Genomic DNA, 16,424 nt, shown 5'->3' with positions numbered 1-16,424 from the left:
AAAGGCAGGGCGTATTTTGAAATAAAAGCACGTATTATAGTGTGTGTTTGCGTGGGAGTGGGGGCACCAGAGCGTCCAGAGCACGCACGTGGAGCTCAGAGGAAAACTGTGGAGTCAGTTCTCACCCTTACGTCACATGGTGACCTGAGGACGGACTCAGGTAGTCAGGCTTTTTCACCGAGACCACTTATCTCCTGAGTATCTATCTATCTTTCTCTGCAGATTGTTTCGAGGTTTGAACTCACTGAACATAAATATTAATGACATGAATTCTATAATCAAGCTCAAAATACAACTAAAGCTTGAATTTACCCAGCAAAATTGTCACAAATGTTAAGATATAGTTAGGTGGTAAGTTCCAATACATTTCCTTCCTTAAACTCTGATGTAGCACCCTGTGATTTTAATGGATAATCTGATGAAGCAAGCCATGGTGTATGACCAATAACAAAACCCAGGCCGGCAATTCTAATGAGAGATTAAGAATCATTTTGCAAAATGCCAGCAAAAGGGGCTTGGTGGCTACTGACTATAATGAATCAAGGATTTAATCTGGGGCTGGTAAGATGGTCTATTGGGTGAAGGTGCTTGTTGAGCATGCCTGGTCACCTCACTGGATCCCTGGAACCCACAGAGGAGGAAGAAAATCAACTCCCGAAGGTTGTCCCCTGATCTCCATATGCAACCCTTGGACCATGTGCGCTTGCATTCACACACACACACACACACACACACACACACACACACACACACACACACACACACACATCCAATTAAAAAAGAGAAAAAGGAGAATTTAATCTCAAATATACCGATGCTTGAACTATGTGTGTAAAAATTTTACCTAACTTATTTTGTATTTAGGAGCAATATCTCAGTCACATCTTGCCATGTAAGTATAATAATGCCATTATGTACTCATAATATATTTACCTCTTCCCTGTTACTTTCTCTTTATGCTCTGTCTATAATATAAGCCCAAGTCCCTCCTGACCTTTCAGAAGTGACTCATCAGTATTCTATCTACTACCGTAACGGATACTGCCATTTATATTAAATAGTGTAAAAGAAATGTAACAATACCTTTTCATTCTGTATATCAGCATTTAAAGGGTTGGATTTTATATACCATTAAAGTTGTTTGAATCTGCTTAGTTTCTAAGGCATTTCAAGTCAAATACTGTCTACTGGGATTACAGTTACGCCTCCTTTCTAAGAATGGAAACTGGAAACACAAACCGTGAATGAAAACAATCATGTTACCTTGGAGATAATGTATTCTGTGATGTGTTGGTAGGAGAAGTAAGAGGACTGGACCAGTTGGCTGGTGATCGAGGTGTTGGTCTTGTCAAAGGACTCCCCATGGAACTCTTGATGGTGGCAGTAAAAAGAGTATTAACACAGGAAAATGCAACTAAAAGGTCCTCAGGGGAGAGGCACAGTCATGAGAGAGGACATTGTGCAAGCGCCATCTTTGTCAGCACCCTAAATACCCATGCCCTACCCACCTCTTCAGCCTTCTCCCTCACTTCCTTACCTGCCCTCCTCTCTATCACCCCCTCCAGCTTCCGGAGAGACTCATGTGCCCTTGACTAGCCTTGAACTTACTACATTCCCAAGAATGACCTCAAACTTTCGATCCTTCGGCCTCCAGCTGTGTATCACCATGCCCATTTGTTTTTAACCGGCTTATCTTACATATGTTATTAACATTTTTTCCATTAAGGATTTAACATGATCTTAATTTTTTTTTTTTTAGACAGAGTCTCATTAAGTAGCCCTGGCTGGTCTGGAACTCAATATATGGGTCAGGCTGGTCTCACAAAGACCTGTCTGCCTCTGCTCCTATTTAAAAAAAAAAATCAACTTTCTGTTCTTAGCTTATTAACCCTTCCTACTTCATTGACAATTTGATTTAATTCCTTCTGAGTCTTTTAGAAATGATTTTCATACAGACACCAAGAAAGTAAAATCTGGTCATGTTATTTGTCTTTTTCCTTCAGTTAATAGTCTTTCCAATTAAGAAGAGAAGGGACTGGTTCACAAGACATTACTCCCAGAGAAACTCTGACCCAGGAGCTAGTGCATGTTGGCAGTCAAGGAAAAGAGCACACACTTGAAACTGCAAGTTGCTCACAGATGCTGCACTAAGAGCAGAGAGTGAGTGCAGCCTTACAGCAGGGTGTGGGGATAGCTAACTAAAGCAGCTAAGGGGTGGACCAGGGCTCTGGGACAGTGACTGCAGGCGGCTTCCACACCTCTAGCCCTTGGGGAATATGTGTAAGGCACTATTGCTCGTTCATATATTCATGTGTCAAATGCAGCTAATTCTAACAGACTAAGTAAAGAGAGCGTCTAAGAAGGCCTCCACCTCTTTCAGGAAGGAGAACCCAGACCATTTGGAAGACTAGGTGTTAACTGCATGTGGGAGCCACGAGGAACAAAGAGTTCAATAGAATTATCGATTGAGACCCCTGCAAGGTCAGAAGGTAGTCAGAAGGCAGTAACATCCAGCAAGTGACCAACACCTAGAAGACAGTCAGGTCAATAGTAGACCCAGAGGAGGCTTCAACCATGTGCCATTAGTGTATGTTCACCTTTCTGGTTAGGCTGGGGGAACATACAATACTACATGGGTCCTCTATTACTGGTCCACAATATCTGTGAGAACTAGCCAATTTCACAGCCATTACTCCAGTCCAGATCGGTCCATTGTCTGCCATGGCCCCACAAAAGCCTACACGAACAAGTGTGACGCCATTTTTCTTCTCCTGGAAACCTTTCTGTCTCTCAGGAGATCCTCTCTCTTCTCTGTAACTCTTTTTAAGAAAGCTTGCTTTTGCTTTGCATGCTCCTTCCAGCGTCTGCATCTGGAATCTTCATCTCATGAAACAAGGTGTAGTCAATGCCATGGCAATCTTTGGTGAGTTCAGCATCAGAGTTCAGCATCCTAGGTCCCTGAGCCATGTACAACTGGGTTGTGAAATGTCTTGCCACACTCAAAAATCTTGCATCACTGTCAACCCTGAAACTCTTCTTAAGCCTGGCATCAGGTACATCTGTATCAAATTTCCCTCTTTTAAAACGTCACTCAATCTTTTATGTAAATTACACCTAATTTCACTAGAATGAACATTTAGTCAGACTTTCTTCCTCAGAACAAAATCCTGAATATTCATACCCAGAGGCCAACAAGCCTATAATCCTTTAGTGTGATTCTGTTCAAACTTACCTGTTAACTTAGGATGAGTTACTCTTGCTGGTGCTCAGTCATGGACTGGCTTCTCTGAAGGGCAAAGGGCAGGCATGCCCTAAAGTTCTAACACCTTCAGAGCTGGGACCCTCAGACACACTCTGCTCATATAAGTCTTTCCTTCCAAGTTGGCCACTGCTAACTACTACCCCAATGAACACAAATTATAATACAAACAGGATGGTTCAAGGGACACTAACTAGTCTTCCAAAGGCAATATTTAATCTTACTCAGGAAATATTTCCAAATGCAGATGTATAAATCATATAGTAAGTTAAGTCAATTCAATACAAAAGAAAGCAATCATTGTTAACCCAGTCATAAGATCGTACGTACAACAGGCACGGAAACAAATGAGAAATACCTGGGTCCCGTTGCCAGTGTTTCGAAGGTGATTATGAAGAAGTTTAGTAGCACCATCTTGGAAAGTTTTTGGTAAAGCTCCTAGTAACATTGTAAACTCCGGGGTATTGAGTTCAAATAAAGAAATCAGCACTGACTGTGCTGCCTGAAAGAAACAAAGACATACAAAAAGCAGGTGAATGCATTCTGGCTACTTGAAGGTGGGTGGCCATTTTCTTATGTTCCTGTTCAACAGCTCAAGGCTTGCCTACCTCTCCCATAGAAAAGGAAAGCATCAACTTTCCCCGATTCTTTTTTGGGGAGTACAAAAACACTCTCAACTACCATTTATTTTCTGAAGTTAAGAATGGACTATAAAAGTGTAACAGATGACAAAACTTTACAGGGTTATTCTGTCAACAAATACTACTGTTTCAGTTTTCCGACTTTCTCAGTGTGAGAGTTCTGTCTATTTATTTAGAAGATGGCCTTTTTAAAGGAGTACTGGGGAGACAGGTGCAAATGCGTACACAGCAGCAGACAATAGAGGGTTAGAGGGTAGGAATGGCAGGAGGAGGGAAGCAAGGGGACCCAGTAAACATGAAAATGCATAGGGACAGCTGCTACTTTAAAATAAAGCCAGGTAAGAAGGGGGAAACAACAACAACAACAACAATCAACCAACCAACCAAACGAACAAAACAAGCCAGTGCTGGGCTAAAGGTGTGTGCCGCCATGCTGGCCTGTGCTTTATTCTCCATTCTCAATTACAAACTCGTGTTTGCTTCAGGTTTGCTTTGACTCACTGTCTCATGGTGCTTTGATTGTATAAATGCTTTAAAATATTTGTTTTTATTATAAGCTCTGAATTAGTTACTTTCACAAAATACCCGACAAAAGATTTATTTTGGCTCACAGCTTGAGGGGATAGTTCATTTGTGTAGAAAAGGCTTGGTATGTGGGAGCATGAGGCAGCCGGTCACAACACATTTACAGTTGGTGTGCAAATTTCTTTTGAGAAAGGGTCTCACTCTAGTTTTGGCTGGTCTGAAACTCACTATGTAGACCTGCCTTTACATTCTGAGTTGTTGGGACTAAAGGTGTGTGCCAGACTAGCTTCCTATTTTATCCATCATCATCATCATCATCACCGTCAGTGTATGAGTGTTTTGTCTGTATGTATGTCTGTGTATCGTGAGTTCCATCCCAGATAGATTCAGCTGTATCTCTAGGTTTTATTGTGCCATGTCTTCACTTAAACGCATTTCCCCTGCCGCTTTTTGTGATATGTGCATGTGTTTGTGTTCATGCATGTATTGTGTTCATGTATGTTCATGTATGCAGTTGTGCATACATATGTACATGTGCTAAATAAAGTATGTTCAAATGTGAGGTCAAAAGTCAGTTTAGCTTCCAATTCTGAGATCTGCCTCTTGGGTGCTGGGATTAAAGGTGTGCACTACAATCCCTAACTATCCTTTAGTTTTTGAGACCAGGTCTCTCACTGAGCTAGGAGCTCAATGACTGAGACATATTAGCTAGCCAGTAAATCCCAGAAATTCTATTTTATCTGCTCCTTCCCAGCTCTGAGATTACAGGCATGTACTACCATGCCTGGCTTTTTAAGAAAAATAATGTAGATGCTAGGAATATAAACTCTAGTTCTCATGCTTGCACGGCAAGTACTTTACCAATAGAACCATTTCCCTAGCATAAAGACCAGTACTTTTGAGTCTACAGACAATGCCAGCCACAAGTCCTTCGCAGAAATGATAAAAATATTAACATATACTAACAAGATGTGTTTACAAGTTCAGTCAAGCTGGGCATGGTGGCCCACGCCAGCATTCTTGGTACTTTGGAGGACTAGGAGTCCAAGGTCATCTACTACAGAGTGAATTCCAGACTAGCTCGGGTGATAAAAGACTGTCTCAAAAAAAATCATAACTCGAGGACATGAAAAGACAGACAATTAACTGTAAGACAAAACTCAATGATATGAAAAGCAAGGCAGACATTAAGAGTAGACTTCTTTAAGGAAAGATGCAGTAGCAAACTCCTTGGTACAAGAGTGAGGACTTGCAAAACAAAACAAAACAAATGGTAAATCTCCACATTACCAAGAACTGATTCTTCAGTACAATAAAGATTATAGGGACCGACTGAACAGGATATGGGAAAAGCATAGGGGAAGCCAACTGCTCACTTATGATGAAATAAATATAACACTTGAATCAGAAAAGACACAAGAAAAAAAAATTATCTCCTGATCCCACTCAAACATACCTTTCGAACATCAGAGCTTTTGGGCTCCGTCGTCCAAGTGATGACCCGAGACACTGCCAGGCGAGTTTCACTGGAATTTATAAAATCTCCCGGATCCATCTGCTTGGCCAGAGTTTCTATGTACTTAAGGATAGCAACCTTCACCTGCAGGGGACAGCACAATGAAAGAGGTCAGCAAGATGGACTCTCTAGACTGGGCAATGCATCAGGAGTAACCACCATTAGTTTCTGCCAAGAGAAGCAGAAACAACAAACCTCAAATGAATGACGCATCTACTTACCCACCTGATATGAGGTGAGGTTTTCTGTTCTCATATGCATTACAACTGTTAGCACTCCACTCCCAGAGTGTGAACTACTGTTAGCACTCCACTCCCAGAGTGTGAACAATTGTTGAAGATTTTCTTAACAAACTGTAATCCACCCCCAGGAATCTGCTTTCAGAGTGTATAGGTGGCTAGTCTTACACAGTCATTTCTTCTTGAAGAAATTGCCAAAGTGTTAGGTGATAGGGTATTACAAGACAAGCCTGTAATCACAGCAGGTAACACAACAGTCTATTTATTTATATTTAAGGTAGGGTTTTCTAGCCCAGGGTGGTCTCATATGCACTGTACAGCCGAGAATGACCTTGAACTTCTCTAATTCTCCTGCCTCTGCCTCCTGAGTAGTTTGTAAGGTGCTGGCACAAGTACTCCTCAGGTGAGTCTCACCCCCAGCACTTCCAATTAACTCTTTCAAGTAAGGTGCATGAAAGGCAGCTGTGGGGTGGGAGATAGAGCTATTTCTAAGGCACACATGCTTTTTTCTAGACTCAGCCACTTTAAACTCTTCTAATGAGCAATTGATAAATTATATCATTCCTCTCCAGTATTCTAGTGGAAATAAACAGGCCGAGAGTCCTTGCTTCTGGTCACAGACTGCAACATTCTTTTAGTTTCTAAATGACAGTTCCCTCAGGCGGGGGTTGCTTATTTTATTTGATTATCTTTAAGGATTACTCTTATGTGTATGAGTATTTGCCTCCATGCCTGTGTGCCTGGTGCCCTTGGAGGTCAGAAGATGGTCAGATCCCTTGGAATTGAAGGCTGTAGAGTTTGTGTGCTGCCCTGTGTGGGTGCTGGCAACGGAGCCCACGTTCTCCCTGAGAGCAATAAGCACTTTTCACCACCAAGTCACCTCTCCAGCCTCTGGGATCCGCTATCTTTGAAAGTTATCGTTACCATCAGCGTTATTTGCCTTCTGGGGGATCAAGTCTATGGCCTTGCAAATGTCAGGTGAGCACTCTGACACAGATTTACATCCATAGGCCCACAGATGATCTTTGAAAAAAAGTTTCTTTTGCACTGTGTGTGTATGTGTTCACATGTGTGAGCATTTTCATGTGTGAACATACGTAAGTCAGATGTTGACACCGAATGTTTGCCTCATTCCCTATCCACCTACATACTGAAGTAGGATCTCTTGCTGATTTGAGTAGTCTAGCTAGTCAGCCCGTCCCAGCGACCCCTTATCTCTTCTGCCTCTTGACTACTGGGGAAACAGGTGTGGGGCTACCATGCCTTCTTGTAGTTTTGCTTTGTTTTTTTTTTTTTTTTTTATTTCATTTATTTATTTCTTTTTTCGAGACAAAGTCTTAGTATGTCCAGTTGTCTTGGAACTCTGTGTAGACCAGGCTGGACTTGAACTCAGAGATCCATTTACCACTGCCTCCCACATGCTGGGATTAAAGGCATTTACAACCATGCAATGCAAGTAATGCAGTTTTAAAATGTTTTCACAAAATAGCTGTGTTAGCTATAATAAGCAAGTAACCACAGAAACATATTCATTGGAACACTCCCATTTTAGTAAGATACCTCAAAAAGTCATGAATTCTACCTCTAATGATGTAACTATACATTCCATTTCAAAGAACAAAACAATATAGTTGGCAAAGGCATTTATAATCAGTCCTTCAGTGTATTTATCAAGCTGGAAAAACTGTTCAGGAAAAAACCCACAAGTACAAAGGGGTCAAGACCAGGCTGGGGAAACCCACGAAACAGCTAACCTGAGCAAGGGGGAGCTCATCAACCCCAGACTGACAGCTGGGAAATCAGCACAGGACTGAACCAGGGTCCCTGAACGTGGGTGTCAGTTAGGAGGCCTGTGCAAGTCTAAGGGGCCTTTGGTAATGGATCAGTATTTATCCTTAGTGTAGGAATGGACTTTGGGAGCCCACTCCCCAAAGGGGGATACTCTCTCAGCCTAGACACATCGGGGAGGGCACAGGTCCTGTCTCAAATGACGTGACAGACTTTGATGATCCCCCATGAAGGCCTCACCTTTCTTGAGGAGCAGAAAGGGGATGGGTTGGGGGGGGAGGGTTCACGAGGGGGTATAGGAGGGTGGAAGGGAGAGGAACTGGGATGTATATGTAAAATAAGATTGTTTCTAATTTAAATAAAAAAAAAAGCCCCACAAGTATGCCAATAATTCAATAAAAACCACTTTCTATTGTTCTTTGGTCCACTGCTATTTCCTTTCTTTTAAAAATATTTATTTACTACTTTAACTTATTTTAAGTTTTCTAGCTATTGTTATTATTATTTGGAGACAGGGTCTCTCTATGTAGTCCTGGCTCTTTTGGCCCTTTCCATGTAGAGCAGGCTGGCCTCCAACTCACAGAGACCCCATCCTCTGTCTCCCCAGTGCTGGATTAAGGTGTGCATCATACTCAGCAGCCTGTTAAAATTTTTTAAAGATTTATCTTAAGAAGTTTTATGTATGTGCTTCTGTGTGATTGTATGTCTAGAGGCCAAAAGAGGACAGCACTGGATCTGGGTCCCTTGGCTGAAATTACAGGTGTTGGCAGGATGGCCAACTTGTTACCGGGTACAGAGGTTCAAGTTCTAGTTGTTGGAGACAACTGCTCTGAACCACTGAGCCATCTTTCCAGCTTGTTAAGTTCTTATGATTTAAAAAATGTTTTACCTGCGCGTGTGGCAAGTATGAGCAGTTGCCAGAGGAGGCCAATGAATCCCCTAAACTGGTGTTACAGGCATTTATGAGCTGCCTGACCTGGATGCTGGGAGCCAAGCTCCAGTCTCCTGAACGTAAGTATTGAGCCATCTCTTCAGCATCCTCACCTCTGACTAAGCTCTTTATATTTAATCCTGTCACCCACATACAAGCTGTTCTCACTTGGGTATGAAGTATGATACCAATATACTTACTCCTGTTGTCTACACTATAACAAATAAGCCCTCTTTTAGCTTTGCAACCGACTGTACTGATACTTACATCAAACATAGAAGAGCAGCTCTGGTCCCACAGGAAGCTCCTTTTACTTCATCTGCTTCCCACATCCCTGTTTCCCTTACTTGTCTTTCATTTTAGGTCTTCAGCAACTTAATTCTTCCCTCACATTACCTGTCTCTTTTGGGGTTTGAGAGTTACTGCTTCATAGCTTATGATAACCTAGAACCCTTTGTGTAGCCATATTGACAAATCACTGGTTACTGCCTGCCTCAGCATCTCATGTGGTGGGATCAGAGGCCTATGCCACTACACGTGATTCGTGTTTCTGAAGATGGCTTCAGGGCTCATTCACACACGCATACAAGTTATCTTCACTTATAGCTTCAACAGCCACCGAGAATCCACCACGTAACAGCATCATCTCCTTTATCATCGTTTAGTTTATCAAGTAGTATAAGTAACAATGATAAAAAATCCAAAGCTTTCTATTCTCAGGAATGTCTTGGCTATAGTATGAGCTACAATGTGTGTGTTAATATGGAAAAAAAAAATCCTTCTTCTGCAGGTAACTTTTCAAAATAAAAACAGAGAGGCCCTTTTTACCTCTTGGCTCTGAGAAAATGACATTCCAGTGAGTGTAAGTCAACCCTGTTAGAAACATAATCGTGATTCTGAGGCACAACTGCATTCAAAGAGAAAATCAATCTTGGGTAGTAAGGCATTCATTTGTGCAGAATAGAGCAGAAGCTACAAGGCTTGTATGACCAGTATGCTTCTTATTTCCCTAACCTTAATCTCAATGTCTACCGCTCAAAAAAAAAAAAAAAAAAAAAAAAGCATTCCATCAATTAAGTTATATCCTAGACACAGCCATTTCATTTCTTATGTTAAAACTTAATCATTTTAAATCAGAAATCAGAATCTATCTATTTTTCACACAACTGGAAAATGTGTCCAAATGGAAACTGAGGAAGTTGTCTTCATACAAACTTTATGCTAGTTTGAGAAATTTCACATTGCAGAAAATGTTATTTCAAATAGGAAGAATGAACTGAGATTAAACTTGAAGTATCCTTTCCTTACTAAAGTAAGCAATTAGCCAATGCTATGTTTTGTTCCAAATACAAGACTAAAAACTACACTAAGGAAAAAAAAAAAAAAAAAAAGTATTGGGAAATCACAAACATACAATTAAGTAAGATTTTACAAAGTAACTCTGCATTACCAGCTTAGGGTTAGACGGCCATACTTTGTGATGCTTTTACAACGTATTTATACAGAGAGCTTTTTCCAAATATAGGTCAAGCCTCTGGAGAACAGCTGATGTCAAGTACATGCATGCAGAAAAGGCTTAAGAAGGTGAGTAGTTAAATACAGATGCATAAAACATCATCTCAAATAGTGCAGAGTTATAAAGAGAAATAATGCAGGCTAAAATGAAAACAAAAGAAAAACCTTTGAGCTCCAAAAAGAGTGAAGCTGGTCCTGGAGGGCTGGCTTGACTGTCTGCAAAGTTTACAAAAATAAAACCCACTGATTGAGCAGCTTCTTGTGTGACAACAATTACAAATATTACCATAACTTTATTAGTAAAATACTATAATTCCTTGTAATGGACTCGGAAGAAATCAAATTTTTACCTTCAAGCTTGGTGTTTGGGTCTGGTCAACTGTAAATCTCATTAGGATATTAAATTGAAGATCATTTGGAAAAGATTCTCTGAAAAAAGAATGAAGAAAAGACAGTTAAAAAACAAAATAAGTGGGGCTGGAGAGAAGGCTCAGAGTTTAAGAGCACTGGCTGCTCTTCCAGAGGTCATGAGTTCAATTCCCAGCAACCACTTGGTGGCTCACAACCATCTGTAATGAGATCTGGTGCCCTCTTCTGCCATGTAGTACAGGCCTACATGCAGACAGAACACTGTATACATAATAAATAAATAAATCTTAAAAAACAAACAAACAAAAAGCAACCAACCTCCCCAAAATCAAGTCGATAAGCATATATTTTAACAAATTCCAGAACAAAAGACTACATTTAGTACCCAAACACCATGCCACTCAAAGTATGTATGAATTTATAGGTGAAATGTTACAGTCTATGAAGCACAGTCTAAGAATAAAGGTATTTGAACTTACAGCCAGTAAAGTGTTCAGAAACAAAAGCAGGTAAGAGTACCTTGCTTGTCTCACTATGTATATAATTAGGAAACTGTAGTCAGTAACGGTTCAAACTTCTGGTCCTGAGAGATGACTCAGTGGTTAAAAGCACACAGACTGCTCTTACGGCAGAACGGAGTTTAACTCCTAGCACCTACATGGCGGCTCACAACCACCTCTTACCCCAGCTGCACAGGACCCCTCATCCCACTGAGAGTGGTGGCCCACACCTTTAATCTCAATGCTCAGGAGGCAGAGGTGAGCAGATCTCTGTGAATTTGAGGCCAGTCTGGTCTACAGATCCAGGCCAGCCAGAGCTACATACTGAGACCCTGTCTCAAAAAAATCACCACCAAAAAAAGAAAAAACAAACAAACAAACAAAAAAACCCCAAACCAAAACCAAGCAAACAAACAAACAAAAAAAAAAAAAAAAAAAAAAAAAAACCCTGAATTCCAGATTTCAACTTAGTATATGGGTGTGTGAAATAAGTCACTTCGACAGTAAGATCAAAGAGCTAGAAACCTACCACTGGCTTAAAGCCTTCTGCAAGGAGACTGTCTAATGGCATAATAAAATTCTATTTACAAAGGAATAGCTTTTAATTTCACACAAGATCATATTAACCTTCAATTCAGTTTACACATACATTTACAGTTGTTTTTTTACCAAAGGGCCAAGACATACTTATACATTAAAAATTTTTTCTTTAGTTGGTCATGGCGGCACATGCCTTTAGTCCCAGCACTCAAGAGACAAAGGCAGGTGGATTCTGTGAGTTTAAGGCCAGTAGAGTCTACAGAGTTCTAGGACAGCCAGGGCTACACAGAGAAACCCTGTCTCAACACAAACAAATAACCCCTAACCAACAAACCAACCCAAACAAACACACACACTTCTTCATTTGTATTTATGTATTTGTGTGTGTATCTGGGCATGTGTATGCTATAGTGCACTTGTGGGAGTTGGCTCTCTCCCTGTGGGTTGAGGGATCAAAGTTAGGTTGTAGGACTTGATAGCCTTTATCACCATGCGCCACTGATCCTTACTCTGTCTTTTGAGATAAGCTTTTATTATGTTTCCTAAGATTGCCTTAATCTCATGGACTCAAACAATCCTCCTGCCTCAGTATCCCAGCAAATGAGACCACAACTGCATGCCACTGTACCAGGCTCTAGTTACATCTTTTTGCTTTGTCTTCTTTCTTTTTTTTTTTTTTTTTTAAAAAAAGGACCACTCTTTATAGCTCAAGCTCCTTCTGTCTCCAGCATGCTGGGATTATTGATGAGTGGCAGCATGCCTTTCCCCATATGTATGTTTAAACACAAGATTATTTTATTTTTTGAGACTGGGTCTCACTACATAGCTGTGTAGTTCTGGCTGTTCTGAAACTCATTTAATAGACCCGAAGGGCTTCAAACTCAGAGATCTGCCTCCCTTTGCCTTTCAAGTGCTGGGATTAAAGACATGCACCACCAGGCTCAGCTCTGCAGCTGTATCTTTATTGCTATTGTTTTGACAAGTTCCTGTAGCCAAGGTTGGCCTTACACTTACTATATAGCCAAAGATCACCCTGCCTCTATCTCCCAAGTTCTGGGATTACATGCATGCACTACCATGTCATTTTAGTTATATTTTACTTAAGATGTTAACAGCTTCAAGTACTCAAAACCAGTATTAATAACACTTTAACATAGGGATTAAATGTTTGTGATTACCGATAGGTAAACTTGAAATGCATGCAGAAAACATTACCTTGTAACATCGAGGGCTTTCTGAACTTTTGCCTGAACAGAACCAAGCAAATCAGCACCCATTTTTTTCAGCAGCTGTGTCAGCAGCACAAATAGCCAGTCTTGAAGATCATCTTTGTGGACTTGTATGAAATCTACTAGAGTCTCCAGAAACATACTGAACACCTGTAGTTGATAAAGGGGAGAAGTGGGAAGAACAAAGAGCAGATATTGACCTCTACACTCAATTCAATACAGAAACAGATGGGGAGAAAAGAATCTGAGGCACAGCAATTGGCAGCCAAGCAGGGGGGGGGGATCTCTCTTGCTTTTCACTGGACTCGGTGATACAAGAGTGCATCTGCGCTGTTATCCAACTTCTGCAGAAGTTTGACAATTAGCTATTCCATGCAGCACCACTTGGTAAAGAAACTGCCCATAATGGCTGGCACACCTAATGTTATCAGCGATGCCACAGCTTCAGCTAGTTACATTGAGACTCATTCCTAAGGAATGGAGGTGGTGTCCTGTGCTTTTTCAAGGACACTCAGTGTTTAAAAGAATACTGGGTGAATTAGAAAATTACTGAATTTATAGTCACCATCCAGTAGTAGTATCATGATAAAAGGCCTCCGGCTTCACAAAATAACAAATTTCATAAACTTTTTGGTATAAGATTTACTGCCCCAAAAGTAATTTTTACTTGTCTATAGTAACTAAAAGCATAATAAAATCGAGAATAAAAGTATGTATTTAAATTTTAGTTAGATTTTTAAAAATGTTCTTGTGTTGGTGGGATTTATATATTTATTCATTTAGGATTTTTGGGATATGGTTACACTCTCTATAGCCCTGGCTGTCCTAGAACTCACTCTGTAGACCAGGCTGGACTCAAACTTAAGAGAACCCCTGCCTTCTCCGCCAAATGCTGGGATAAAGGTGTGTGCCACCATGCTCAGGTTATGTTGGTAAGTTTTATACTTGGTTCCAAGATTTTATATATATATATGAGTGTGAGAAACTGTGTAATGTGAAAAACTTTCTTAAGGGAAAGATAAACTAGTACGTGATGTCTTATTAAAAATTTTTTGAAAAAGTAACCCTTGATGAGATTTGTTTCTTTGCAAGGAATCAATATTAAACTAGAAGGTCAATATCTAAGTAAAAGGAAAACATTCTTAAGCATCACAGACACGCTATACTAAGACACATCACCATTAAGTCAGGCGAATACAAATCTTGATACTTTAATTCTTTACTCTTTTATGTATGTGTGTGCCACGTGCACACCAGGGGCCCATAGAAGCCAGATGACATGACATGGAATCTGGGTATGGAGTTACAGATGACTGTGAGCTGCCCGATGTAGGTGACGGGACTGGAACCAGGTCCTCTTGAAGGGCAGTCGGTGCTCTTAACTGTTGAGCCCTCTGTTATTTTGAGATGCATCTCTTGTAGCCCAGGTTGGCTTTGAACGTCTTATGTGTTGAAAAATGGTCTGCAAGATGGTCTTGACAACAGGCCGCCAGGATTTCAGGTGTGTAGCACCTCCAATGTTTAACCGCGATACCTCCACACCTCGTTTGTGTGTTTGTTGGGGACTGAACCCAGGGCTCTGCGCACTTTACCAACTGAGGTTCATCTCCTGCTCCATTTACAAAAATCTTCCACCTTTGCTAATTTGAAACTGGGTCATCTTCAATATTTCTGAAATGTTCTTTATGCAGTTGTGATGAACTCTAGTTTTTGCCACTTTCATTAGCAATGAAGTTTTCTCTACTTAGAGTTAGAACTAAGGTTTAACATTTGAAACTTGGTTAAAAAGAAATAAAAATCCACTTTAGTTATTTTCTTAAGAGGGTGTGTGTGTATTTGTGAAAGCAGCAGCTATGACTACTTAAGGGTCCCCAGTGCTCTCTGCTCCCCTACTCATTTACATTCCAGACCCTTGTAACTCCTACGCTTCTCCCAACTAAATCCCCAAAATTTGGTTTCAAAGCTGGCTAAGAGCTTCACTTAAACTCTTTTGGACTTTCTCATCTGGGCCTGAAAGATTGTAAAAGAATTTTTTTTAGACCTGGTCTGTGGCAACTGCGTGTATCTAACCTGGCACCCTTCTCCTGGTGCTGTCTGGCAGTACACTAGGGCTGGTTTTGTCTTCCTCAACAAGTCACATGTTATAGAATCAGGGGGTGGTGGAGGTGACTGAATTTTTAGAGGGTGCCTCAAAGCTGCTGGTCACTTGAAAACAGCCACAGTAGCATCACAGAAATCAACACAGTACAAGGAGGGGCTTCTTTCTCTTCAGGGCTGCTGCTTCCTTGCATCCATCCTTCCTTCCTTCCTTCCTTCCTTCCTTCCTTCCTTCCTTCCTTCCTTCCTTCCTCCCTCCCTCCCTCCCTCCCTCCCTCCCTCCTTCCTTCCACTTCTTTACTGGCTCGCAACTACTTCTTTCTGAATCACTTTTACTCTAGTTACAACTGTTTCCACATGAAAACCTGTCCTGAAAATCTTAAGCCATTTGGAAAGTCACAGAATTTCATGTTCCACAATGTGCCAATGGTTGTCTGGGTTTTGGCTGTGCTGTAACCACACCGTTACTACAGTTTCACTTTTCAGTGCCTTGCTTGGGAAACTGACTTCCTCTACACTTCATGTTCTAATGAGCCTCCCTAAGCAGCCTGATTTTACTCCTTCCTAAAGCCAATCCTCCTGTTGAGTATCTTGTTCTTGGGGCATCTCTGCTACCTGACTCCCTACCTGACCCTCTGCTTACACTTCAGTGCAGTGTGTCCGGGCTTTCTCTAAGTTAATGCTGCTTTCTTCAATGTCCCCTCTTTCCTTCTTTCTTGTCAGGGATTTTCCTACTGGGTCTCTCTCACTAGGCCCCAGTCTCCCACAAACAGCACCTTTGGCCTTCCCAAAGCTTGCTTACCTACTGCTGTATGTACAAAGCCCTTTGACCTTCAGGCCCGACTTTACTCATTTCCTGTATAACAGGATCACCAAGTCATTTCTATAGCAGGCCAGATAATAACTGTCTGAGACCCTACAAGCCATAGGTCTAGCAACCACACAGAACTGTCATTGCACCATGGCCACAGACATAAAATTAGTACAACTGTGTTTCAAAACAACTGTACTTTTCTCAAACCAGACCTTGGACAAATTTAGCCTCCAGGCTGTGGTTGTAGACTCACGCTTTTTTTTTTTTTTAAACATACCATCACTGGAACGTCATTTTGATAGAAATAAAACCCTTACATATTCTCAGTTAGTGGGAACCCTCAGACCTTATTAAGTTCTACACCTCTCCAAACTGGCCTGAGAGCATCTGGCAACGTGAACTCTGTCTTCCCTTTCATACATATTTCATAAAATTCCCAATTTCCCACAGTTCCCTTATCT

General features: G+C 41.1%; 1 protein-coding gene across 31 annotated transcripts in view; it reads right to left on the bottom strand.

Moving 5' to 3' along the window:
• Window positions 1-16,424, bottom strand: part of Clasp2 (cytoplasmic linker associated protein 2) — a 165,882-nt gene that overhangs the window by 19,812 nt on the left and 129,646 nt on the right. For 17 of the 31 annotated variants that reach the window (XM_051201557.1, XM_051201572.1, XM_051201597.1 and 14 more), the window contains 5 exons: window positions 13,039-13,202; window positions 10,765-10,843; window positions 5,882-6,025; window positions 3,618-3,761; window positions 1,264-1,370 (listed from right to left, as the gene is read on the bottom strand). In XM_051201557.1, the coding sequence (XP_051057514.1) occupies window positions 1,264-1,370; window positions 3,618-3,761; window positions 5,882-6,025; window positions 10,765-10,843; window positions 13,039-13,202 (638 nt within the window). Of the gene's footprint in view, window positions 1-1,263; window positions 1,371-3,617; window positions 3,762-5,881; window positions 6,026-10,579; window positions 10,631-10,764; window positions 10,844-13,038; window positions 13,203-16,424 lie in introns of all 31 variants that reach the window. The other 14 variants (XM_051201527.1, XM_051201535.1, XM_051201565.1 and 11 more) reach the window with 1 other exon arrangement.

The sequence above is a fragment of the Phodopus roborovskii genome, unplaced genomic scaffold (genome assembly GCF_943737965.1).
Source record: "Phodopus roborovskii unplaced genomic scaffold, PHOROB, whole genome shotgun sequence".
NCBI lineage: Eukaryota > Metazoa > Chordata > Mammalia > Rodentia > Cricetidae > Phodopus > Phodopus roborovskii.
The sequence above is the reverse complement of the archived record's forward strand: the minus strand, read 5'-3'. Positions and strand labels throughout refer to the sequence as shown.